General features: G+C 60.4%; 3 protein-coding genes across 6 annotated transcripts; 2 read left to right on the top strand and 1 right to left on the bottom strand.

The window, feature by feature from the left end:
• The first annotated feature begins 4,876 nt into the window (after window positions 1-4,876).
• RAD9A (RAD9 checkpoint clamp component A) lies at window positions 4,877-10,799 on the top strand. The gene is made up of 11 exons (XM_060607404.3): window positions 4,877-5,092; window positions 5,179-5,249; window positions 5,655-5,783; window positions 6,211-6,325; window positions 6,406-6,505; window positions 8,093-8,202; window positions 8,318-8,427; window positions 8,507-8,571; window positions 8,663-8,785; window positions 9,551-9,755; window positions 9,845-10,799. Exons 1-11 carry the CDS (start codon window positions 5,059-5,061, stop codon window positions 9,938-9,940), a joined length of 1,158 nt encoding a protein of 385 aa, XP_060463387.1. The 5' UTR covers window positions 4,877-5,058; the 3' UTR covers window positions 9,941-10,799.
• PPP1CA (protein phosphatase 1 catalytic subunit alpha) lies at window positions 10,573-13,846 on the bottom strand. Its single transcript, XM_078433729.2, has 7 exons — window positions 13,691-13,846; window positions 13,016-13,147; window positions 12,633-12,863; window positions 11,942-12,046; window positions 11,326-11,549; window positions 11,108-11,242; window positions 10,573-11,033 (listed from the first exon to the last, which is right to left on the bottom strand). Exons 1-7 carry the CDS (start codon window positions 13,743-13,745, stop codon window positions 10,923-10,925), a joined length of 993 nt encoding a protein of 330 aa, XP_078289855.1. The 5' UTR covers window positions 13,746-13,846; the 3' UTR covers window positions 10,573-10,922.
• A 123-nt stretch (window positions 13,847-13,969) lies between these two features.
• Window positions 13,970-20,865, top strand: TBC1D10C (TBC1 domain family member 10C). 4 transcript variants are annotated; one of them, XM_078433728.2, is made up of 10 exons: window positions 13,970-14,186; window positions 15,136-15,314; window positions 16,047-16,146; window positions 16,346-16,453; window positions 16,542-16,648; window positions 16,849-16,963; window positions 17,585-17,650; window positions 17,785-17,974; window positions 19,726-19,880; window positions 20,182-20,865. In XM_078433728.2, the coding sequence occupies exons 2-10, from the start codon at window positions 15,163-15,165 to the stop codon at window positions 20,527-20,529; spliced, it is 1,341 nt and encodes a 446-aa protein (XP_078289854.1). In that variant the 5' UTR covers window positions 13,970-14,186; window positions 15,136-15,162; the 3' UTR covers window positions 20,530-20,865. The 4 variants fall into 4 exon arrangements, with proteins under 4 accessions (XP_078289854.1, XP_060463386.1, XP_060463385.1 ...); XM_060607403.3 differs by having other exon boundaries at window positions 13,970-14,851; XM_060607402.3 differs by having other exon boundaries at window positions 13,970-14,869.
• Window positions 20,866-25,253: the final 4,388 nt, after the last annotated feature.

The following is a 25,253-nucleotide window of genomic DNA, read 5'->3' as shown; positions in this document are numbered from 1 at the left end:
CGAAGAGGGCCCGGGGACTCGGGCCCGGCTGCCGCCCTCAGGAGCACCGCCGCCTCCTGGGTCTCTGCGGCCCGAAGAAGCCGGTCTCCGACAGGGGCCCCCAGGGGTGGTCTGAGGGAGGCCAGGTGGCCTCCCCGATGCCTTCCCCGCAGGCCAGCAGGCCCCTAACAGCCTCCTTCCCCTTCCAACCCGTGAATGGAACTGTCATCCATGGATTTATCTAAACCTTTTGTGCAGCTATTTATATTTCCAGCCGAGACCACATTTTGGAGTAATGAGTTCCATCGGGGTCCTCCCCTGCTGGGTGAAGCACGCTGCCTTTGATTTGTCCTAAACTTACCTCACTCGCGCTCCGAGGGGGCCCTGTAACTCCAGCATGCCAGGTTCTGGTGAACAAGCCGGAGCTTCCCCTCCGCATCCCTGCTGTGGGTTTAAAATTTCCATCCCATCCGCCTTCCACCTCTAGCCTGCAGCCCGAGGAGCCCGGGTCTCCCGCCTGCGCGCGGGGCGACCGGCAGAGCGAGGACAGCCAGCACCTCGTGCCGGCCTCTGGCAGCCTGCCAGGCCAGCGAGGACTCATTCTCCCCACGACGCCGAGGTTCCCGAGGGCCCGGGACTGCGGGGTGGCCCCGTGGCGGCAGCCACAGGCTTCCGGCACCGCGCCTCTTTGCGGGGCTGACCTCTGCCTCCTCCGCCGGAGCCCCCTGACCAGTCCCGGGCCTCCAGGCCTTTCTGTGTATTGTTTCTCCGGGGGGGGGGGGGGGCTCTCCTCCCAGGTTCCTAGTGGGATTCACCAGGGCTCCGTCCACGCTGGTTTACAAGAGGTTGAGGGCACACTCCAGAGACGGGGATGGTGAGGCACGACAGTAACAGCGGCAATGCCCACGGCGTGTACCGAGAGCTTTCATGGACGGACGCGGACCGAGTGAACCCTCACACAGCCCTTTGAGGGAAGGACTGGTATTGCCCCTTCCCCCCGATTTCCAGGTGAGACAACTGAGGCTCAGAGGAAAGAAGCGATGTGTCCAGCCCGGGAGCAGTGGAGTCAGATCTGGGCAGACCAGGGCCTAGAATGCCATCAGTCCCCCGCGACAGACAGCCTGTCCTGCAACCTCTCCGAATGCTATACCCTTGTCATTCAGTACATGCTTTTGTTTGTTGTTTCGGTTTATTTTGGGAGAGAGTGTGAACGGGGCAGGGGCAGAGAGAGAGAGAGAGAGAGAGAGAATCCCAAGCAGGCTCCATACTCAGCGCAGAGCCCAATTCAGGGCTGTCTCACGACCCTGGGATCGTGACCTGAGCCAAAATCAAGAGTCAGGAGCTCAACTGACTGAGCCACACAGGAACCCCATCAACAAATAATTATTTAAAAACATGTTTTTAATGTTTATTTCTTTTTGAGAGAGACAGAGAGACAAAGTGCGAGCAGGGGAGGGACAGAGAGACAGGGAGACACAGAATCCGAAGCAGGCCCCAGGCCCCGAGCCGTCAGCACAGAGCCCGACGCGGTGCTCGAACCCACAAACTGTGAGATTATGACCTGAGCCGAAATTGGACGCTTAACCCACTGAGCCACTCAGACGCCCCAACAGATAATTATTTTAAACGTTTGAAATGGTAACCACCTTCCTGCATCCACATTTGCCTTACCACACACATATTCCTACATACTTACATACTTTGGTACCTGTGGGGTGAAGATTAGGAATTTGGGGGTTGAAAGGATCCTGAGAGAGCATCTCGTGCAACCCTCTCATTTTATCAGGGAGGAAGCCGAGGCCCCAAAAAAGGCCTTGACTTGCTGGAGACTGTGAGCAGGGCTGGGGCGGTCCCGGGTCTTTTCCGGCACAGACCCCAAACTGCCTTTGGGTTCCTATTCCCCTCCCAACACACGGTGCGCCTCACGGTTGCAAGGCCCTCCACCCCCCTGTGCCTCCTGCTCCATCCGGACCTGACAGGCATCGGTGCCTATGCCAACTGCAAGCCCAGAGAGGCTGCCTGGTTTCAGACAGGAGAACATCCTTCCAGTCCCGCAGCCTAGGGGGAGCAGGACAGCCAATTACAACTCCTCCCGGAACTGCGGCCAGATGACGGGCCCAGGAAAGCCGAGGGCCCCTTCAGGATCACAACACGTCAAGGTTGGAAGGAACCTCAGTGAGCATCTCACACCGCCAGCCACGTCATACAGATGAAGACACAGCCGCAGAGACAGAGAGGGGCCTTCAAGTCACATAGCGAGTCAGTGGTGAAGCACTGACTAGAGACCCAGGACCCCTGATTCCCAGCTCCAGGCTCCTTTCTGGTCTGAGCCCTTCGGAAGGGTCAGGTGATAACTGACCTCTGGCAGGGTGTGTGTGTGTGTGTGTGTGTGTGAGTGAAAAGACTCATTAAGAATCCTAAAGAGGGGTGCCTGACTGGCTCAGTCAGAAGAGCATGCAACACTTGATCTCGAGGTTGTGAGTTCAAGCCCCACGCTGGGCATTGAGATTACTTAAAAAAAAATCCTAAAGACTTCATGTGTGTGGGTGTATGTCTGAAGATTCATTAAACATCCTGAGAGTTTATGTCTCTCTCTCCCTCCCCCAGGCCTTGCACCAAAAACCTCAAGGCCACAGGGCCCTACAGCGTCAGAGGTGTCGGGGGCAGAGGCACAACTGTGTGATTATTGTGCCCCCTCCTCGCCTTCCAGGAGCTTTGACATCTGCTCCTGTCCCAGTTGGGCTGCCCAGGCGACAGGTGTGGGGCCACGGTGGAGAGTGTGTGAAGGCTAAGCTGAGTTACACTGGGATAAAAAGAGAGTGAGGGATATGGAGAGAGAGGAAAGGGAAGGAAGAGAACAGCTAATGCTAGGTTCTTTTGTGGGTTTTATTTTTTGACAGAATGTGGGGGTGGGGGGGGGGGGGAAGGGCAGCTACTGTCCAGGGAAGGACGGGACTGTGGGAAGAAGCTGGAAGTTCCATCACAGCACCTTAAGTAGACGTATATGAAATAATGTTGCATTATTTCAAAATGCAAGGGGCGGGGGGGGCAGCGGCACAGAGAAGGCCTCTCTGAGGTCGAGCAAGTGCAGCTGAGCCCCAGGAACAGGAGCCAGTATGTGACAAGGGGGACATTTTAGGAAGGTCACTTTGGTGCTGTATGGAGGGTAGACTGGAGAAGACAGGCTGGAGGCAGGGGAGCACTCAGAGAGCTCCCACAGGCATCCAGGCGAGAGAGAATGGTGGCCGGAGCCAGGATGATGGCCGTGGCCGTGGCCGTGGGTGCCACCCGTTTGGAAGGTGGAGCAGTCAGGGCTTGCCGAAGGACTGTGACGTGGGATGATGGAGACTGGATGACTCCCAGAGGACTGACTTAAATGCCTGGGTAAAGGTGGTGCCCTTTGCACTGATCCCCTTGGGAGGCAAGACCAACCTCCCCCACGGGTGCCTGGGTGGCTCAGTCGGTTAAGCATCCAGCTGGATCTAGGCTCAGCTCATGATCTCACATTTCTTGACCTCCAGCCTCACAAGCGGCTCTGCGCTGACAGAGCAGAGGCTGCTTGGGATTCCCTCTCTCCTTCTCTCACTCTGCCCCTCCTCTTGTCTCTCTCTCCTCTCTCACTCTCTCTCAAAATAAATAAATAAACTTAAAAAAACCAAAACAAAACAAAACAAAACCTCCGCCAGTGCTCTAGGGAAAACTGGTGAGAAACTGCACCTAGGGCAGGAGAGGGAGAGACAAAGGGGGATCCAGAACTGCAGGCCAGGAGCTGGAGGGCAAGGGGCAGGTAGACAAATAGATTCTTCACTGCAGACAATGCCCGAGGGACAAGGCCAAGCCCCGACCCTAAGGAACTCAGCGATGCCCAAGTCCCTTCAGAGCACTAGGAACCCTGGTGCTGTGCCGGCTAGAGCTCAGAAAGTCCCTCCAAGACTTTCTTTCCACTGTGCAGCCTTGCAACCTGGGGCCCAGGGCAAGGGGGGAAACTTCCCTGGCTGCACGGTCTTAGGAGTCTTTTTTTTTTTTTTTTTTTTTTTTTTTTAGAGAGAGAAGGTGGGGGGGGGGAGAGAAAGAAAGAGAGAGATCAGAGAATCTCAAGCAGGCTCCGCCCTGTCAGCGCAGAGCCAGAGGAAAGGCTCAATCTCACAAACCGTGAGATCATGACCCTAGCCAAAATCAAGTCAGACGTTTAACCGACGGAGACACCCAAGCGCCCCTTTGGGGGGGTCTTTTAAAAAATGGTCACACAAATGCGACTCTACGCTCGGAAAATGTTTCCAGCGCTCCCCACTGGTGTCCCTCATCATTTGGCAGCCCCCACCCCTCTGCTAGGCTCACGGAGCATTTCCTCCCGCCCCCCCCCCCCCCCCCCCGACCAGGGGCAAAGCCCACGCACCAATGACCTTTTACTCCCGCTTGCCCCTGCTGGGTACACCCTCCTACCCCTTTCAGCCCCGATCATCTGTTTTTCAAGATCAATGACGGATCCTCCAAGCCAGAACGCACAGCCACCTCCCGACCTCCCACCCTGAGATCCTGAAGCAAATTTAGTCTCTTTAGAACTGGTGGTTGCGGCTTGTGTCCGTGCGGAAGGCCCAGCTTCGACCAGGTATCCAGACGACACCCAGGAAGATCTGTAGTAAGCGAGCCAGGCGGGCGAGCCCGTACATCTCAGGGCTCCGAGCCCGGTGCTCGCTCCATGGCGGCCGCGGGTGCGCGGCCGCCGAGGCCCAGCCGAGCCGGCCGGCCCGCTGCCCAGGGGCGCGAAAACGCAGGGGCCGGCGCTCCCGGCTCCAGTCCCCGCGCGGCCCGCCTCCCGACCGAGGACTCCGTCACGTGACGGCGGAGCCGGCGAGCGTTTTTCTCACGTGACGGAGGCGCCCGTGTGTGGGCCAATGAGAACGCGGGGCGGGGCTTCCGGGGGGCGGTGCGCGGGAAGGGAACCCCCGGGGGCCCCGCGGCGGCGGCCGAGACCCGGGGACCAGCCGCCTCCCCGGGGTTGGGTTGGGATCCGTTGCGGGCCGGCCGCCAGTCTCAGCTCGGTCGCGGGCCAGGCCCGGCCCCGGTCCTGGGCGCAGCATGAAGTGTCTGGTCACGGGCGGCAACGTGAAGGGTGAGTTGGGGGCGACCGGTGGGCGGGGGCACGTGGAACCGCGGGAGATGCCAGCCTAACCCCCGTTTCTTTTCTCCTCCCCGCAGTGCTCGGCAAGGCCGTCCATTCCCTGTCCCGTATCGGGGATGAGCTCTACCTGGAGCCCCTGGAAGACGGGGTGAGGGGGTGGGTGGGATTACAGCAGGGAGCCGGTTTCGCCTCCCATCAGGCCAGATGCCCTTGGGCAGATTTGTCTGCCGAGTTTGTTCCCCCCTCCCCCCACCCCGTTGTTGCGGCGTCAGTTCGGGCCCTGTCATCTTCCCTGGTCCCTGAAGTGCCCGGTGGCGGGTGGGGGGTGACTAGGGGAAAAGGCAGAGTATGTAGACCCCTTGCTGTGGGAGCAGTGCCGCCAGGGACTCAGGGAAGGCTTCGGGGAGAAGGCATCCGCCGACGGGACCGAGAGGGAGGATTTCCACAGGTGCCGGCGGAGGACAGTAGGGCAAGTGTGCGACAAAAGCCAGCCAGAGGGCAGGGCCGTCTCTGCCCCCTGACCGCATCCCTTTCCCTGCTCTTCCTGGCCCAGCTCTCTCTCCGGACGGTGAACTCCTCTCGCTCTGCCTATGCCTGCTTCCTCTTTGCCCCACTCTTCTTCCAGCAGTACCAGGCAGCCACCCCTGGTCAGGAAGCCCTGCGCTGTAAGATCTTGATGAAGGTGAGGCCCTTCCCTCATCAGCCGCCCTGTGCCGCTGCCCTGGAATGTGTCTGCTCTGGGACATTCGGTAGATACTGCCTGGGGAGGGAGAGGTACTGCAGGAGCGAGCCGGTGTCAAATGCGGTGAGGGGCACAGTAAAGACCACAGAGCGTAACGGGAGATACGGAGAGGGTGGTTGATTCTGCCGGGGTTTGGAGAGAGTGGTGATATCCAGGTTGGTCCTTGAAAGGTAAGTGGGTCTTTCAAGGCATCCCGGACACGTGTGACAGCATGAACAAAGGCCCAGAAAGGCGTAAACGTCCTGCACGTTGTGGAGCTCCTTTCCTGCCGTGACAGTGCTGAGCCTGGGATGGCCAGGTCCTCCACGGGACGTGGAAGCTGGTCGGTGGAGGCACGGCACTGAGCCGATGGATTTGCCCCACTCAGTCGTTCCTGGCCGTCTTCCGCTCGCTGGCGACGGTGGAGAAGACTGTGGAGAGATGCTGCATCTCGCTGAATGGCAGGAACAGCCGCCTGGTGGTCCAGCTGCACTGCAGATACGGTGAGCGGGCAGCCGGCTGGCCACGGGGTCCCTGGGGTGGAGGTTAGCAGGACCCACTGAGACCCTGTCTGCCCATCCAGGGGTGAGGAAGACTCACAACCTGTCCTTCCAGGAATGCGAGTCCCTGCAGGCCGTCTTCGACCCAGCCTTGTGCTCCCATGTGCTCCGTGCCCCCGCACGGTGAGTCTGTCGGCTGGCTACAAGCTGAGCCGTGGGTCTTCTTTTCTTCTCTGGAGCTTCAAGAGTCGATTTAAGGAGATGCCTTCTTCATTTTCTCTTCTACGTTTGCTGTCGGGGCCCGGTCTGGCTCTTAGGCAGAGGCTGGAATGGAGGAGGGCGGTGCCCCAGGGTCCTCAGGATCTTCAGGAGCCTGTGTTCTCCACCCCAAAGGTCCAGCTTGGCTTTCTGGCCATTCAGACCCATTCTGACTCCTCTTTTAGAAGGCAGGTCTTTGAAGCACCTGGGTGGCTCAGAGTATCCGACTCTTGATGTTGGCTCAGGTCACGATCCCAGGGTCATGGGATCAAGCCTCGTGTTGGGCTCTGTGCTGGGTGTGGCGCCTGCTTGGGATTTTCTCCCTCTCTCTCTGTCCCTCCCTCACTTGCTCTCTCTCTCTCTCTCTCAAAATAAACTTTAAAAAATGTTTAAAAAGAAAGAAAGAAAAAAAGCAAGCAGGCAACCAACCAAGCATGTCTTTGGTTTGCACGTAAATCCTCTCTCTGGCCTGAACAGCCTTGAACGTCCATCTTTAAGCTTTGTGGCTCAGGAGCTCAAAACCCTTCTCTGGTGGGGTCATCCTTCTGGGACCGTGTTCTTTCGAGAGCAGCCTCTTTTCCTATCTGCCTGGACTGTAGATTTGAGGAGTCCGCGGCCCAAGGAAGGAGGCTGGACAGGGAGGTCATGGTCCAGAACGGCTGCCTGAATAAGCAGCCGTGGGGGTGGGGCTCTGTTCTGGGAAAATCTGAACACCCAGGGGCAGTGCAGGACCTGGCAGCTGGGGGCTCCAGTGGAGAACACTAGTGTGGAGAGGGGTAGCTCCCCTCCCACCCTCTGCTGGATGCTGCTTGTATTTGAGTAGCCCAAGGTCATGTTCATTTTGGTAGCCATAAGGTGTGGTATCTGAAGTTCCCTTTGAGTCCCTACAGTCTATTTTTCTGAGTTCTGTTGGGATAGTGCGCTCAGGACTCTTTTGGGTAAAGGAAGAGAGAAGGGTATCACCTCTAGTCTGGATTTGGGTGCTATTTTTTTCTTTTAATGAGCAATTGTTTTTCCTTGTTTCGTGGACAATTTCAAATATCTGTAAAAGCAGATGCCCACTCCCGTCTCAGTTGTCTTGAGGCCAATTCCAGACGTTGTCTCGTACGTGAATACTTGTTAACGTGTATTCTAAGAGATGAAGATTTAAGGCCTTTTTCTGAAGGCCGAGTTGATGGATGGCACCGCTGTGGTTTCCCACCCCTCGGTGGGCAGGTGCTGCCTGCCTGGTTCGGCCCATGCAACAGCCCATCCTTCCTGTTACCTCCTCTGGATTCTGCTCTGGTCTGCCCCATCCCTTGCGGTGGACTTTTCTCCAACAGCCCGAGAGCTTTGGATGGGGTAGGAACCAGGTCCCCCTCACCCTGTCCTCCCTCCCAGGGCGTGCTAGGCCTGGCACATGGTAGGTGTCTGTGCGCTAATAACCCGCGCCACAGCTCTGCCTCAGCTCACCAAGAGCGAAGGCCCTGGGCAGGGCCAAGCCTTGGTGTGATGCTGTGCCCTCCTCAACAGGGTCCTGGGGGAGGCTGTTCAGCCCTTCCCCCCCACATTGGCAGAAGTGACGCTGGGCATCGGCTCTGGTCGCAGGGTCATCCTGCGCAGCTACCAGGAGGACGAGGCAGGTGAGGGAGCCAGATGCGGCCTGGGATGACTCAGGGCGGGGGGGTGGGGTGGGGGCAGCCGGGGTAAGAGGGGACAGGGCCCAGAGGCCTGGGTTCCTCCTGCTCCTGCCTCCAGACAGGACTGTCAAAGCCATGGTGACGGAGATGAGCATCGGGGAGGAGGACTTCCAGCAGCTGCAGGCCCGGGAAGGGGTGGCCATCACTTTCTGCCTCAAGGAATTCCGGGTGAGTTTCCCCCCAACACGCTCCCCACCCTGCCCTCCCGGCCCCGCCCAGGCTCACCGCTCTGCCTCTCCACCCCCAGGGACTCCTGACTTTCGCAGAGTCTGCAAACTTGTCTCTTAGCATTCACTTCGATGTGCCAGGCAGGTAATTCCCAGCCTCAGGTGTGGGAGGGGAGGCTCTGGGCTGCTGGGAGCTGAAAAGCCCTGACCCGGCCCGGGACCTGTCATCTGCCTAGGCCAGCCATCTTTGCCATCAAGGACTCCCTGCTGGACGGACACTTCGTCCTGGCCACGATGTCCGAGTCGGACCTGCGCTCCCCAGAGCGACACAGGCTGGCGCCTCCGCTCCAGGCTGACAGGTGAGGATGCCCACCCGCCTGCCCACGCCTCCCCACTGCCACCTCTGCACCCTGGCCTGAGCCTGCCGCCCGCGTGCCACCCCCGGCGCACACACTTCCTGTCAGGCCCCAGCCCCTACAGTCCTCACAGCCCCTTCCAGCCCCGCAGGCTCAGCCTTCCCGATCAGCTGTGCTCAGAGATCCCTCCCACCCAGGGAAGTGTCCCCAAGGTCGGGCTGGTTTCCTTCTCTGGCTGAGTCCTCCCCTCTGAGCCTCCTCCCAGGCCAAGGAGGGAACAGGCTGCTGGGAGGCAGGGAGCTGCCTGGGGCTGGGGAAAGCAGGTGGCTGGAAGGGCAGGTGGGATGGGGAGGATGGGCCCAGTGTAGCCGAAACAGAGGAAGTTTAGTCTGGCCCCCCGCCCAGCACGTCCCTGGGCCCCAGTGCTCTCCAGCTCTGTCTCCCGGGAAGGTGGAGGCTTTGGCCCCAGGTGGTCTAGCTCAGAGGATTTGACGCTCCCCTACCCAAACTGAGCTAAACTCGCTCCCAGGATGCCTCCCTCAGGCCCTGATCTGAACTCTCATCCAACGGATTCCAGGTCCACTCCCTGCAGGAAGCCTCCACTTAACCACTACGTCTTTTCCCCTCCAACTAAATGAGAAGGTAGTGAAGCCAAGGGATCATCACTGGTCACAAGGCTTTTACAGCCCCCTCTGAGTCCTCTAAGGAGAGGCCCTGCCTCTGTACCCTCTTTTCTCCCTGTTCCTGACACCGTGTTCCTGCCTACAGCACGCCCCACCTGGATGACTTTGCCAATGACGACATTGACTCTTACATGATCGCCATGGAAACTACTGCAGACATCGAGGGCTCCCGGGCAGTACCCTCTATGTCCTTTTCACCTGGCCACCAGCCCCCTTCTAGCCCTGGCCCCTACTCAGAGGACAACGACACTGAGCCCAGTATAGAGCCTGGGACTCCCCCCCCCAAGAAGGTAGGGGCTGGAGATGGAGGCAGGGGTGGGTGGGAGGCAAGGAGGGAGCAGCCTCCAGAACTCACCCCGCTTCCTCTGCTCCCTTCCAGTTCCGCTCGCTGTTCTTTGGCTCCGTCCTCGCCCCTGCACGCTCCCCTCCCGGCCCCAGCCCTGTGCTGGCTGAAGATAGTGAGGGTGAAGGCTGAACTGAGAACAAGGCCATGTCCAGAGGCCCTGGACTAGACGAAGCCACGGCCTCCCCCTTCCCCCAGAGGGCTGATCTCTGCCCTGGTGGGTGGTAAAGGCGGGCTGTGCTGGAGTGGAGCTGGTTGGTCTTGTCCCCACCTCAGACCCCTCCCAGCTGTCTGTGACTAGCCTGGGTCCTGTCTTCTCTCACCAACCCCCAACCAATCATGTCTGTTCCCAGGTTTGGCACTGAGCTGCCACCTGATGGGAGGTCCCTCACCTGTTCCTCCCCGTAGGCCTTCAGGCCAGACTTCTAACTACGTAGCCAGGGTGGACACCTGCCTTCCCTAAGACAAAAGTCACAAAGGGGCTCTTGGCCCCTGCTACTCTCCCAACTTTGCCAATCATGACGTGTCCCTTCCTTAAAACCCTGGGCACGCCCCTGGGATCCCTTGAGCCGGCAGACTATTTTTCTTGCTTTCTCTATGCTGTCTGGCCCTGGTTTGGAATTCTAAGCCCCTGTGGACCCGAGCCTGTGGCTGGGGTTGCCTTGGCTGGCACCCCATGCCCAGCAAGCCTGTCCTCCCAAGCGGCTCTGGGCAGAAGGGCTGCCAGGCTCAGTATTTGGGACAAGGGAGACAGAGGCCGTGGCGAGAATCCAGCTTTGACCTTTATTCAAGAGACCAGATGGGTCGCCCCAGGATCTGTCTGCTGGCCCTGAGGCCAAGCGAGGCTGGAAACCCACATCTGGCCCTGCTTTGCCCTGAGCTGCAGCCTCAGCCCCAGGGTCCTGCTTGTCACCACCGCCGGTGCAGGCGGAAGGAGCCCTGGGGGACTGGACGCTGCTATCGATTCATTAAAAAAAAAGAAAAAGAAAAATATACCAAGGCTCCGTGCTCCCCGTGACAGGTGGGCCTGGGGGGAGCCAGCACGAACCCCCCCCAACGGCCACATAATTTCTGTACAATCCACCATCTGGGGCAGAGTGCGGGCACGTGGAGGCTATTTCTTGGCTTTGGCGGAGTTGCGGGGTGGGGTGATGGGCCGGCCTCCAGGGTTCAGGCCGCTGAACTGCCCGTATTTCCCCTTGTTCTTGTCAGCGGGCTTGAGGATCTAAAAGAGACAAAGCTGGTCAGGCTCACGGGCTAAGCCGTGGGGTCACGGGCCCCGTCCTTCCCCATCCCCACCTGGAAGGAGCACATGAGCGTCTCATCCACACTCATCATGGCGCCTGCGTTGTCAAACTCGCCACAGTAGTTGGGAGCTGAGAAGAGTGTCACCAGCTGCCGCTTGGCAAAGAACTCATAGCCGTCTTCCACCACCTGGAGGAGGATGGGGGCAGTTAGCTCAGTAGGTGCTAGCTACCAGGCCCCGGCTCCCCCCCGGCCCAGGGCGGCCAGCCCACCTGGTGTGCCCGGCAGATGAGGTCCAAGTCGTGTTTGTGTAGGAACTTGGCCACTACCTCAGCCCCAAAGGTAAAGGAGACACCACGGTCATTCTCCCCCCAGCCCTGCACGTCCTTGTCAGGGTCAGACCACAGCAGGTCACATAGCAAGCCCTGGTCAGGCACGTCTGTCGGCCGCATGATACGCCGAATCTGCTCCATGGACTGCAGGTCCGGGGACAGGCCTGGGGCGCGTGGGGGGAAGGGGGACACAGGTCACTTTTCTCAAACCAGCCTCGAAGCCCTCCTGCTCCAGAAAGCCTTTGCCGGCCAGTCTCCCCTCACCCACCACCACCTGGCTCTCTCCCAGAGTCCCAGGAGGCCAGGCGGGCAGAAGTCATCACCTTCTGCCTCTTCAGGTTCCTGCCCTCAAGGACCAAAGAGCTCTCTGAACAAAGGAGACAAAGTACATTCACGATGCCAAGGCCAAAATGGGGGTGAGTGCGACCTAACGCCGGGGCGGGGGGCGGGGGGGCTTTCTGGAAGATGCGACATGCAAACCAAGACCCCTGGGATGTGGCCTGGGGCTCTTCCTTCCCAGACATTCCTTCCACACGTGCCTCAGAGCCACCCTCACCTCCGTGGCAGCAGAAGATTTTCTCGTCCACAATGGCAGCAATGGGCAGGCAGTTGAAGCAGTCGGTAAAGGTTTTCCACAGTTTAATGTTGTAGCGCCTCTTGCCTGCCAGGAGGGAGATGCCTCGTGAGGCCCAGCTGCCCCCCGCCCGGCACACTTTGTGGGCCGCTCAGACACAGCTGGGGGAAGGATGGAAGGCAAGAGAAGCCCCCTTCCCTGCCCCCCTTCCCCGACTCCACTGCCTACCAGCCGTCCTGGAAGAATTCTAAAGCAGCGGAGTCCACAGGAACCTGAGTTCCAATATGGAACAACCCGCCCCCACCCGGTGAGCAGGGCCAGGCCAAGACTAGGTCTGGTTTATCTCAGCTTCTGGTAGACAGAACCCAGTCCAAATAGGCATCCTAAGTGCTTAATGGATGTACTGGAGGGGAGTGTCCTCAGGCAGGGCCCCACATTAGAATATATATGGTCCTCAGTCAACAGCCATTCACCAGACCCCTCCTGAGTGCCAGGCCCCATGCCAGGAGGGCAGGGTGGAGAGCCATGAACCGACGTGCACCCTTCATAGAGCTCATACTCTGCAGGTACCTGTCAGACACTAATATGTCTACTGCCAGGCCAATGTGAGGGTCCCAGTGAGTAGCGGAGTCCCTCACGGACTTGGGCAACCCCAGATACTCTGCCTACTCACACTCATCATAGAAGCCATAGATGCGGTTGATGCTGGCACACTCGTGGTTCCCACGGAGCAGGAAGAAGTTCTCTGGGTACTTGATCTTATAGGCCAGCAGCAGGCAGATGGTCTCCAAAGACTGCTTGCCCCGGTCCACGTAGTCCCCCAGGAAGAGGTAGTTGCTCTCTGGAGGGAAGCCGCCGTACTCAAAGAGCCGCAAAAGGTCGTAGTACTGGCCATGGATGTCACCTGTGACCCAGAGAACCTGTTCAGCGCTAGGTGCAGGGGTTACACTTGAACCCAGGACCAAGTCTGGGCTCCAGGGAGGAGCAATCCAAGGACTTGGAGGGGAGGAAGATTCCACTTTCAGAAAGCAAAAGGGGCCTGGGCAGGGGGCTCACCGCAGATCTTGAGGGGTGCCTCCAGCTCCAGAAGAATGGGCTGGCTCAGGAAAATCTCCCGTGATTTGAGGCACAGACCACGGATCTCGTTTTCTGTTAGCTGTACATTCTTTCCAGGCCGCGAGCCCTGCACTGGGGACGGAATGGGGCATCAAGACTCTGGTCCCTCAGGCAGGAGGAAGGTGGACGAGGCAAGTGGCCCTATGGGCACATCTGGGGGCTCATGGGCTTTCTGGGCCCCTCCTTGCCCAAGGGGCAGCTGTCGCTGTTGAGCCTCCCAGGACCTCCGCCTCGGGCCTCCCAGGTCGGGACCCCTCCAGGAGGGGGGTCTGCTGTGCCCAGGGGCCTGCCATCCAACACCCCACCCTACGGCGCAGGACCCCTGGGAGGGGTGGAGCTAGGTTTCTCAGGTTTCTTCCTCGCCCGGAGAGCGCAGGTCGACCCGTGCGCCCCGGGCCCAGGAGAGGGGGCTGTCCGCTCGAGCCAGGGGGTCCCTGGAGCCCCCCCCCCCCAGGCGCGCTGCGACTGGGGGGCAGCCGCAGCGGCGGGACCTCGCGGCCCGTCCCCGCCCAATCTAAGCTGGCCCTGGGAGGGGCAGGCCCGCCCGCGCACCACTTCCGGGCCAGGCAGGGGGCCCGGGCGCGGCGGGCGCCGACCTCCCCCGCCCCGGCCAACCTTCCAGCAGGCGCCCGATGATAGAGTCCAGGTTGAGCTTCTCGCTGTCGGACATGGCGGCGCCGCCGCTCCGGCCCAGCAGCTCCGGGCCCACTCCTGCCGCCCGCCCTCCCGCTGCCTCCTTCCGGCCTGGCGCTCCTTCCGCCCGCCCCAGCCCGCCCCGGCCTGCCGCCCCGCCTCCTCGGCCTGCCGCCCCGCCCCGCGCGCGCTGCCCCCGCGCTCTAGCGCCCCCGCCGGACGCCGGGAGCAGCGGCCGCGGCGGTCCGGAGGCGGGGCATAGGTGACGGGGCGGGGCTTGCGCTGAGTTTGGGTGTGTGTCCAGGACGGAGCCCGGCCAGTGGGGTGGGGCTTGGTGGGGCGGGGTCGAGTCTGGTCCCTCCCCTGACGAATGACCGAGTCCAGTTCCGAGGGTATGGGACCGGAAATACTGTGGAAGTTGTTTTTCTCTATCAAAGGCTGACCAGTCTTTCCCACCCACCCTGGGCGGGAGTGTGGTGTGAGTACGTTAATAACTGTCTCCCCATACACCACGGATTAAGTCCTCAAGGTGCAGAAAAAGAAACTGAGGCTCAGAGATAGCAAGGGGCTGGTCCAAAACCCCAGCTTCACATTCATGGAGGACCTTTACCTCCTGAGTCTTTGTGGCCCCCAGGCAGCTGGCCAGACTCAGACACCCACCGCGTTTTGGTCCACACTGTGGTGCGCGCTATTTTTTTTATGGTCCACACTGTGGTGCGCGCTAAGTTAATATTTTTTTTATAAGTTCCGTCATTGCTTCTTGAGTGCATAATAACGCTGCATTATGTGCGTGTCCAAAGCATTACTTTGTAAAGAGCAAAACTATAATAAACCCTAATTCTCACTGGAATCCTGAACTGCTTTATGTGCCGGTAACCTCAAAACTGGAGGTGGCCTGGCCTCTGTACCTCTGGTGGGCCCTGACCCGTCACACCCATGGCGGAAACCTAAGCCTGCCGCCATCCAGCCCACGGGGGCCCACGGAGAGCCCACGGGAAGGGTGGGAGGAGCCCGCAGCACTGGGGCAGACCGGAAGAGCTTCGGGGAGGAAGGGGTGACCCCCCCCACACACTCGGGAGGGTAGTGTGGGAGGGGCCCCCAGCGGGTTGCTGTCTGCTACTGAGGAGGAAGTGAGAGGAGGAGGTGAGGTGCAGCAGGGAGGTAAGCTGGGCTGGGGGGGGCAGGGGCAGGGGCTGGGCCTGGGGCTGGGCCTCTATGCAGAGGTCTGGCTTTTCTGCCACTTCAGGGCCCACCCTCCCCTCCCCCAATAAAAGCGGGGCAGAAGGAGCTTGGTGAGATACCCCGAAGCCTCTTCTCTCTGAACCTCACACAGTCAGGTCCTCGGGCTGGGGACCGGCTAGATGGGAGCCCAGGCCCCAGGCCGATCAGGAGTTGCCTCTCACCCTGGCTCTCCCCACATCTTGCAGCCTGTTGTAGCAGGGGTCTGGGGCACCATGGCCCAGGCCCTAGGGGAGGACCTGGTGCAAACTTCAGAGCTGCAGGATGACTCCAGCTCTTTGGGATCTGACTCCGAGCTGAGTGGGCCTGGCCCATATCGCCAGGCTGACCGCTATGGCTTCATTGGGGGCAGCTCAGCAGAGCCAGGGTAAGTGGGGGAGAGATGGGGGGCAGCGGGGTGCTGGGGCTGAGGATGGGGGCTGAGGGATGAATTTTAGAGTGAGGCTCAACCGCGAGGGTCCTGGAGGGTCTGGGGACTCAGCCAGTGTCACCCCTTCTCACACTCCAGGTAGAATCCTAAAGCCAGCGGGGCTGAGACAAGAGTGTCTCTGATCTGTCTCTTTTACCCTGAACCTCCAATGCTTTGCACCTATCCTTAAGGCCAAACATCCTTCCCCTTTTAATCTCTGCCCCAATAATCCCAGAACCTAACCAAAGAACCCACACCTCTTCCCTCACCCTCTCCCGTTCCCAGTACACAGACAGGAAAACAAGTGCAGATAGGAACTTGCCCGAGGTCACGCCGGCGACCAAATAGAACTACGTTCAAACTCAGGACTCCTGGCTTCTAGTCCGGGGCTCTGTCCACTTAGCTTCTCTTACCCTGGGGGACGGCCAACCAGCCCCTCCCCCAGCACACTCCTACACACCCCCTTCAGCCTCTCCTGCTTCTGCCCACATCAGAGCCACATCCTTTCCTGTCCCCATGACAACGATTGGCAACTCCTGGGTGACAGGTCACCCCCCCGCCCCGCCCCAGGGCTCCCCAGAGATCTCCAGGGCCAGGAGCGGAGTTTACCCGGGTAGCATGAAGGGTGGCAGATGTGGGCTCTAGGTAACAGCTGGCCCACACCTCGACACCTGTGTCATGTGCCCTCAGGCCCGGTCACCCTCCTGCAGACCTTATCCGCCAGCGAGAGATGAAGTGGGTAGAGATGACCTCACACTGGGAGAAAACCATGTCTCGGCGATACAAGAAGGTGAGGGGACGATGGTCCCATTGCCTCTGCCCGTGCCCTGGCAAAATTTACCCCTCCCGCATCCCGGGACCTCCTGCCTTTTTCCCCTACCGCCCAAAGTGACCCTTGCCCCACGACAGGCTGGGGCTTGGGACCTGCCAACAGAAGCAGGAGAGGCTGGCCTAGCTGTTCTAACGGGACCCCTTGGCCTCGCCCACAGGTAAAAATTCAGTGCCGGAAAGGCATCCCCTCGGCTCTGCGGGCCCGGTGCTGGCCTCTGTTGTGCGGGGCCCACGTGTGTCAAAAGAACAGCCCCGACACCTATAAGGTAATAGAGTTGGCAGGGGTCCTGCCTGCCCTTCTCAGAGCCCCTCGCCACTCTGAGCCCTCACCCCCACCTTCCTGTCCACCCACAGGAACTGGCCAAGGCCCCTGGAGACCCGCATTGGATGGAGACCATCAGCAGGGACCTGCACCGCCAGTTCCCTCTGCACGAGATGTTTGTGTCACCTCAGGGTCATGGGTAGGAGGCCAGGGACCCCCAGAGACCTCCGGCCCCACGATCCCCAGGGCACATCGGCCCAGGCCCCCACCTCAGCTTTATATCCTTCCATCTCGGGGGACCCAGTGAGGCCCAGGGGGGCTGAGGCCTGGGGAGGGGCCGCCAGCGGGTGGGGAAGGGGTGCCTGGAGGACTGACCCCTAACGGGGTCTTCTGGTACAGGCAGCAGGGGCTCCTGCAGGTACTCAAGGCCTACACGCTGCATCGGCCCGAACAGGGCTACTGTCAGGCCCAGGGCCCTGTGGCTGCTGTGCTGCTCATGCACCTGCCCCCAGAGGTGAGTGCCCTAGACCCTACCTCAGGGATCCGAGACCCTGACACCCCAACCCCAGTGATCCGTGACCCCCCAACCCCAGGAACTCTGGACTCAGGGACCTGGGATCCTTGACTCCCAGATCCTGTGCTAGTGACCTGGGGCCTCATGACCACCAACCTCCGTGACCTTCAAGGCCAACGATCTTGACTCCAGAAACCTGGGACCCTTGGTCCCTGACCCCTGTCCCGGTGACCTGAGAACCTGGATGTCATCACCTTGACTTCACAACTCCTGATTTTGAGCCCCGTGACCATGACTTCTGACCCTTATGACCCCCCACGAACCCAGGACTTGAACTCTGGGAGCCTCCCAACCCTTGACCAGTGAGCCCCAACTCTGTGACTCTGAAAATCGATACTGTGAGCCCTGTGACTTCCACCTTCCTAAACCCATCGTCGGCCTCTACCTGGGCAGTGAGGAGTCTTTCGGTCAGAGCCTGAGTTTAGGCCGCGTTTGGGCTCCAGGCTCCAGAGCCACCCCCGGATGATGCCCAGGCCCTCCCCCGTGCTCTTTTCCCCTGCCCTGTGCTTCCCTCTGTGGTCCCCTCGGGGCGGGCATTCACGGCCTGTGCCCCTCCCGCAGGAGGCCTTCTGGTGCCTGGTGCAGATTTGTGAGGTGTACCTCCCCGGCTACTACGGGCCCCACATGGTGAGAGGCTGGAGGGGGTCGGAGGGCACAGGGGAGGGGCTGGGCAGGCAGGCAGGCAGGCAGGGGCCTAGGGACTGAGAGGGGCAGCCCGGGGTTTGCGAGTCGTGCTGACGGACGGACGGACGTGGCTGCAGGAGGCTGTGCAGCTGGACGCTGAAGTGTTCGCGGCCCTGCTCCGGCGGCTGCTCCCGCGCGTGCACAAGCACCTGCAGCAGGTGGGCGTCGGGCCTCTGCTGTACCTGCCCGAGTGGTTCCTGTGCCTCTTCGCCCGCTCCCTGCCCTTCCCCACGGTGCTGCGCGTCTGGGATGCCTTCCTCAGCGAGGGTGAGTAGGCAGCTGGAGGCGGGGCGTGGCCAGGGCCGGGAGCCTGGGGTGCGCACGGGGACGGGCGCACCAGCCGTGCCTGGCCCCACCTGCCGCTGCCAATCCCGGCCTGGGTGGGGGTGCCAGAGTGTGTTCAGGGTGATGGCGTCGGGTTGGCGCTGGGGTAACGGCGCAGCCCCTGGCTGCACGTCACCAGTGTCATCCCCAGCTTTGCGCCTGTGGTGAGACCCCCCCTTAGGGAGGGCAGGCTCTGCCTGGAGGCGGGCTGGGGGCAGAGGTGGGGAGATCGATCGCGGCAGTGGAGCTGTTCAGGGACCGGGCTCAGTAGGCACGGCCAGCGGCAGGGACGCGGCCAGTAGGAGCGGAACGGCGCTCATCCCCGGAGCCCACAGGCACTGGGTGCCAGGCACTGCTGTAGACACTGGGATCACCAGCATGAAGGACACCTACATTCTGGTGGGGGGGGGGGGCGGGGAGACAGCAGTAACCATATAACAAGATATTTATAGAGGTGCCTGGCTGGCTCCGTCGTAGAGCATGCGACTCTTGATCTCGGGGACGTGAGTTCAAGCCCCATGGTGAGCATAGAGCTTAAAAAAAAAAGAGCAGGTATTTATAGATTGTCCTAAGTGCCACGAAGAAAATAAAACAAGGGACGTGACCGAGTGTTAGGGGCGCAGTGGGAGGAGAGTGCTGTTTTCAAGATGCTTTTGGCCTCTGCATGGGGGGAGGCATAAACTGGCAGGGCCCGCGTGGAGGCCGCGAGGCCAGGAGAGACACTGTCCACAGGGTCGCGGCTACAGACGACTTGGCGGGCACGGGCGTGGAGAAAGATGAAGCCAGAGAGGTCGGGCCGAGAGTGAGTGGAGTCGGGGCCCAGCTGAGCCGGACGTTTCAGGACGTGGGGGCTCTGCCTCGGGACCCCCATGGGCAACCCACCTGCGTCCTGTTCTGTGCGGGTTGTCTGGCAGTTGCAACTAAAAGCTGGTAGACGTCGATTGGTACATTTATTGAGCACCTGCTGTGTGCCCCATCGGCTCCAGGCCCCCTTGGAGTTCGGGCCGCAGGTGTTCAAGTTGTCACGTACGCGTCACCGCCTCTCCAGCCTCGACCTCTGGGGCCCGGCAGGGCAGGGCTGGATCAGTTGGCTGAGCCCTCTTCCTCCCTCTCCGCTGAGGACAGGACGGGCACTGTGAGGGGCTCCTTTCATCGTGATGGTGACATGACTGGTGGCTCTCATCTCTTTATGAGTCAGAGTTGTCACCGGGCCTCATTGGTCCCCGAGGCTGCCCGGAAGGGATTCTGAGGCCCCGGGAACAGCCCGAGGTCACACCGGAGTGTGCCTGAGAGCGTGCAGGCGTGTGCGTGTGCCCGTGTGCACTGTGCTCTTGGCTCAGGGGTGAAGAGCTCTGGCTGGAATCTCTCCAGAACAAGAAGGTCACGGGTCTTAACTGGCACCCACTTGGCCCTTCCTCGTAAGGACGAGTTGCTGAGGCCCAGAGAACAGGCTTGGGCGAAGCGGGGGCAGCCCCCGGCTCCTGGCGGGCTGCTTTGCTCCGACGTGTCTGCGGCTGCAGAGACTTACTCATCAGTGCCCCCAGTTGCAGCCCCATCGTCGTTCGTTGCTCCTGGTCTGAGTCAAGGCCGCAGAGCTGCAGGAGGGTGGAAGGAGTGTGGCCAAGAGCAGGTTCGGGTGCAGGACTGAGGAGGGGCAGGGCTGGCCCTGCATTGAGTGAGCCCCTGGCCTGCAGGTGTGAAGGTGCTGTTCCGTGTGGGGCTGACGCTGGTGCGCCTGGCGTTGGGCACCACAGAACAGCGCCTGGCCTGCCCGGGCCTCCTGGAGACGCTCGGTGCCCTACGAGCCATCCCCCCCACCCAGCTGCAGGAGGAGGTCTTCATGTCTCAGGTGGGTGCCCCCTGCCTGCCTTCCACAATGGCCCAGCTCCTGCTGCTCAACTGGGGAAACCGAGTCTCACGGCAGGAAGTCAGAGTGAGACCCCAGAGCTCAGTTCCTGTCCTCTGAGCAGCAGAGAATGTGAAAACCCCAGGCTTCAAGCGGCTTTCTATGGTTCCCTTAGCGAGTCTGGCTGTCAGTCCCTCAGCCCTCAGCCGCTTCCTGGGGCTGGGTCCTGCCCGCCCTGTGGGGACCTGACGGTTTCCTGCCCTCCCCCAGTCCGGGCACACTCAGCGCCAACCGCCCCTCACAGGTGCACAGCGTGGCCCTGTCTGAGCGTGACCTTCAGCGGGAGATCAGGGCCCAGCTGGCCCAGCTGCCTCAGTCAACGTCCGGGCCACCCCCAAGGCCGCAGGCCCGCCTGCCTGGGGCCCAGGCCATCTTCGAGGCCCAGCAGCTGGCAGGAGCGCGGGGAGGCGCCAGACCCGAGGTGCCCCGAATAGTGGTGCAGCCCCCGGAGGAGCCCAGGCCACCACGGCGCAAGCCCCAGACCCGAGGCAAGACTTTCCACGGGCTCCTGACTCGGTCCCGGGGCCCTCCTGTTGAGGGCCCCTCCAGGTCTCATCGAAGCTCCACCTCCTTCCTGGATACCCGATTCTGAAGGTCTCGCTTCTGAGGTACCATGGACTCGGCGTCCCCTAACCCCAAGTGCCCGGTTGCCTGATGCCTGCCCCACAAATGGGCACCGCACTTTACTGCCGGGATTTGGCAAATCAGCTCCCTTCCCGCAGACCCTGTCGGACACAAGGGTGAAGGAAGGTCACACGGTGTGGTTTCAGGGGCCCAGACCTGCCGTTCTCCCGCGGAGCTGTCCCGGTGCTGGGCCCTTGCAAGAATGGAAGCTGAAGGACTGTGGTTGGTTAAGGGCAGCTGGCTGGGCGAGGGGCCCCCGCGGGGCTCCTGGGGAGGCCTAGAATAAAGTCTGACTGAGCAGAAACCTGGCTGGAGTTGGACTGAGTGCTCTCCACCCCCAGTTGGAGACCAGCTGCCCCTCCACTCCCACCCTCACCCCCTCACAGCCCGGCCTCTCCTAGACCAGCCCCGGTTTGCGTGCAACAGGATACACTGAGGCTGCCCATTGGCTGATGAAAGGTGGTTGCCAGCAACAGGAGCCAATGGGAAGCCGCCTTGCCCGGCCTCTGGTGGGGGGCGGGGCAGGTAAGGCTCTGGCACCTGTGGAAGGAAGGTTCCCCCAGTGGATGCTGGGCCCAGGAGGGGGCTCTGTCCCCTATTCCTCCCCTCCCCCCCGCCAGGCTGGTTCAGGACCCCCAAGGATGGGGGTACTCTAACCCAAGCCCGCCCCCCACCCATGGTCTTGGTCTGGTCCTCGGAGACAGCTGGGCAAGAACAAAAGCCTACTGTGCCAGGACAAAGGCCCCTTGCCCCCTTCCAAAGCCTTGGCTGCACCCCCTCGGGACTGCCGCCATGGAAACTCCCTCCCACATTCGATAATTGCCCCTGTGGGTGCCTGGGGTGCCTGGGACACGAGCTATCGCCAGGACAACGGGGCCGGTTCCGATGCAGGCTGTGTCCCTACAGTGCCCATTCCCGGGTGCCCTGCCTCCCTGGAGGCCCGCCCCTGCAGGGTGGAGGGTGGAGAGTGGAGGGTGGGGGGTGGCAGGGCATGGTGGGACTCTGGAGTACTGGGACAAAGCATCTGGACTCCTACTTAGATGGTGGAGAATTCAATCTGTTCCTCCCAATGGCTGTGCTGGAACACCGGCCTGGCCACTGGTCAGACCCCTGATTTGGAATGTTCTGGTGACAGGGCCACCGGCTGTAGGCACGCACCTGTTCTTACATATGTTCATATAGTGCTTCTTATGTGCCTGGCCAGGCCCTGGCTCTGGGGCCAACCATCCTGCACCCAAGGAGCCTATGGCCCGGAAGAGAGAACACAGAGGTCTGGATCCAGATCTGCGGAGTTTCCTGGGGGAAACCGAGGCTCAGAAAGGGAGGGAACTTGGCCAAGACCTCGCTGCCCATGGCAGACCCAAGGTTTATCCCTGCCTCCGTACCGGCAGCCATGAACCTGTCTCCCCTATAGCTGGGCACCCACCCAGGTCTGTCCTGGGGGATATTTTCTCTCCTGCTCCCACCCACTCCCTAGCCCTGCCCCACCCCTTGGAATGTGGGGCAGCGGCTGGGCCCCTGTGAGTTAAAGAGAGCTTCCAGGGCCTTCCCTTCCTCCTCCCCACCCCACTAAAGTACCTGTCTGTAGCTTAACAATAACCTAGTCATCTGCAGTTCCCAGAATACTTTCTCAAAGCCCCCCCACCCCCACCCCGCAGGTAGCACTGATAGCCTCATTACAAAAGGGGGGAAGTGGAAGCTGGCAAAGCTGAGTGCCCAGCCCAAGATCACAGTGAGGGGCAGAGCCACTAGGGTACAGGGCTCAGTGAGTTCTAGACACCTTAGGCTTAAGGCATAGCATGCAGTCTTTGTAGCAGATAGAGTGGGGGGATCTGCTCCTAGAGTCTGCTCGTAAACTCCCTACCCTCCATGGGCTCAGCTCCTCTGCTGGGAGAGTAGGGAAGCAGGAAAGCAGCAATCTCGGCCCTGGGCCCGGGAATCTGTCATGAGGCTGGGAGGGAGGCCATGGTGACAGTGGGTCCCACTGGCTAGAGACCCTAGGGGCAAATGGTCTCCGTCAGGACTCCTCCAGCTAGGGCTGAGTCACTGCGTTTTCTACTCAGGGAAGCATTTTCTGGGCAGGTGCCATTATCAACCATCTACGTGGGGAGCCCGAGCCAGGCGGGGTGTGGGGGGCGTCCAACCAGAAGAGAACTAGCTCCCTCCTCATGTAAACCCTTACCTGCGCACGTCGTCCTCACAAGACTATGCTAGCCTCTAGGACACCTGCACGCTACTTGGGAAAAGATCTGTCTCCTCCAGGCACATGCAGCTCCATGTGGCAGAGGGAAGGTCACCACTGAGCTGGGTACCTTTGTGCAGTGAGCAACCTGCACAACCACACTCAGTAAACCTGGCAGCCCCGGCTCCCGACAAACCTGCTCGGAAGGGGGTTCAGGGAAGGCAAGCCATACTTCTGACAGCACTCAGCCTGCAGGGACTGAAGCTGGGATGGCGCCCGGCGATGTCCATTGGCCTGGGACGGCCCAAGGGACAGGAGTAGGGACCAAGCAAAAAAGTGGAAGGGCAGGGGAGCCTGGCTGGCTCGGTCGGAAGAGCATGTGACTCTTGATCTCGGGGTCATGAGTTTGAGTTCCACATTGGGTGGAGAGATTACTTAAAAATAAATAAATAAACGGGGGCGCCTGGGTGGCTCAGTCTGTTGAGCGGCCGACTTCAGCTCAGGTCACGATCTCATGATTTGTGAGTTTGAGCCCCCATGTCGGGCTTGCTGCTGTCAGCGAGGAGCCTGCTTCAGATCTTCTGTCCCCCCCTCCCCCACTCCTCCCCCACTTGCCTGCTGTCTCTCAAAATAACCGAACATTTGAAATAAACAAACAAACTTACTCCTGGAAGGCAGTTGGATCCCCGCCAGCCATGGCCCCCATCTTGGGCCCGCCACCCACCCCGGGGGTCCCCCCATCCCCACACCGTCCGGAAGCCAAACTTGGGCTCCCTGCAGTCCCCACACAGGAAATGCCCTCTAACCCTCTGAGCCTCGCTTGCCTCATCTGTAAGCGGCAGAGACTCGTAACTGCCACCTCACAGGGTGAAGGGAGATACAGCACGCAAAGCCCTCCGCACGGCACAAAGTCAAGACAGGCTACAGGGGAGCGCTTACCTTCTGCTAGGTGCCCCCTGCCCGGCCAAGCCTGGGCTAACGTTTGCATCATAATCCCCACTCGAGGATGAAAAACCTGAGCCCGCAGAGGCTGCATGGCTTGTGTTGAAAACAAGAGGCTCGGGGCGCCTGGGTGGCTCAGTCGACTTCAGCTCAGGTCATGATCTCGCGGTCTGTGAGTTCGAGCCCCGCGTGGGGCCCTGTGCTGACAGCTCAGAGCCCGGAGCCTGCTTCAGGTTCTGTGTCTCCCTCTGTCTCTGCCCCTCCCCTGCTCACACTCTGTCTCTCTCTCTAAAAAATAAATAAATAAACATTAAAAATTAAAAACAAAAACAAAACAAAAAACCCCCAGAGGCTCAAAATGGAGATGCTTATGCTTAGTCCCACTTTGCCAAACCCAGTCTCAGCTCTCCCAGAAATGAATTTTTTTTTAATGTGTATTTATTTTTGAGAGAGACAACATGTGCACAAGCAGGGGAGAGGTGGAGGGGGGCGTCACAGAGGATCCGAAAGCAGGCTCCACGCTGACAACCGAAAGCCGAGAGCCTGATGCGGGGCTCCACCTCGAGAACTGCGAGATCATAACCTGAGCCCAAGTCGGACACGCAACCGACTGAGCCCCCCGGGCGCCCCTCAGAAATGGATTCTTAAACCAGGATCGGGAATCACCCGTCAGCACTAGTTGGGCAACGTGCTTGATAGACTTCTGCCGTTCCCTAAAGGAAAGTGATCTTACAAGAACCCACTTTTTTTTGCCCAGTGCAACTTCTTTGCCCTTGCTCCCCTCTGCCTATAAGTCTTCCACTCTGCACAGCCTCTCAGAGCTCCTTTCTATCTGCTAGATGGGATGTTGCCAATTTATGCATCGTTGGATAAAGCCAATAGAATATTTCAAATTTACTCGGTTGAGTTTCAGTTTTTAACTCTTGTTAACTGCCAAGGCTCGTGCTCCTTGGTGACATCCGTGCCCCACCCCTGCACCCACCAGTGGGATCACAGTGGAGCTCGGGCTACCCGCGCAGCAAGAGAACGGACTTCTCGAGAAGTTCTTGAGGTGTTCTTCTGTGGGTGCTTGGGTGAGTGCACCCGGGCGTCATGTTGTTTGCCTTGGGGAGACTGGGTGTGACCGCTGGCGTCCAGCAGACTTGGGCGAAGCGGATCCTATACATCCCCCCCCCCCTTCCCGTGCTCAGATCCACTGGGAACCCCACAGCTTGGGCACCCTCTTCCCTCTTGGCCTCTTGCAGGGCAGAGGGTACCCCAGGAAACCGGGACTGCCCCGCTCCTGGGGTCATCTTACTGATTGGTGCCTACTCTGGCAGGGGCCAGGAGAGGTGAGGCAGGAACCCCACAGATGTATGGGGACCCCTGCCTAACAGGGGCTTCTGAGACAGTCTGCCCTAGGCCAGAGTGCTCTGGCTGAGACACATTGCTGTGGGCCGGATGCGCTAGGGAGCCCAGGACTCTATCCAAGGGCAGGACTCCAGACTGTGTGCCCCGACTGCTCTCCTGGCCACCCCACCCCCAAAGGCCAAGGGCAGCCCGGCCACCGGTCTCTGCCCTCTCCGGCT

The sequence above is a fragment of the Panthera onca genome, chromosome D1, assembly GCF_046562875.1.
Source record: "Panthera onca isolate mPanOnc1 chromosome D1, mPanOnc1 haplotype 2, whole genome shotgun sequence".
NCBI lineage: Eukaryota > Metazoa > Chordata > Mammalia > Carnivora > Felidae > Panthera > Panthera onca.
This window is presented reverse-complemented; position numbering and strand designations above follow the sequence as displayed.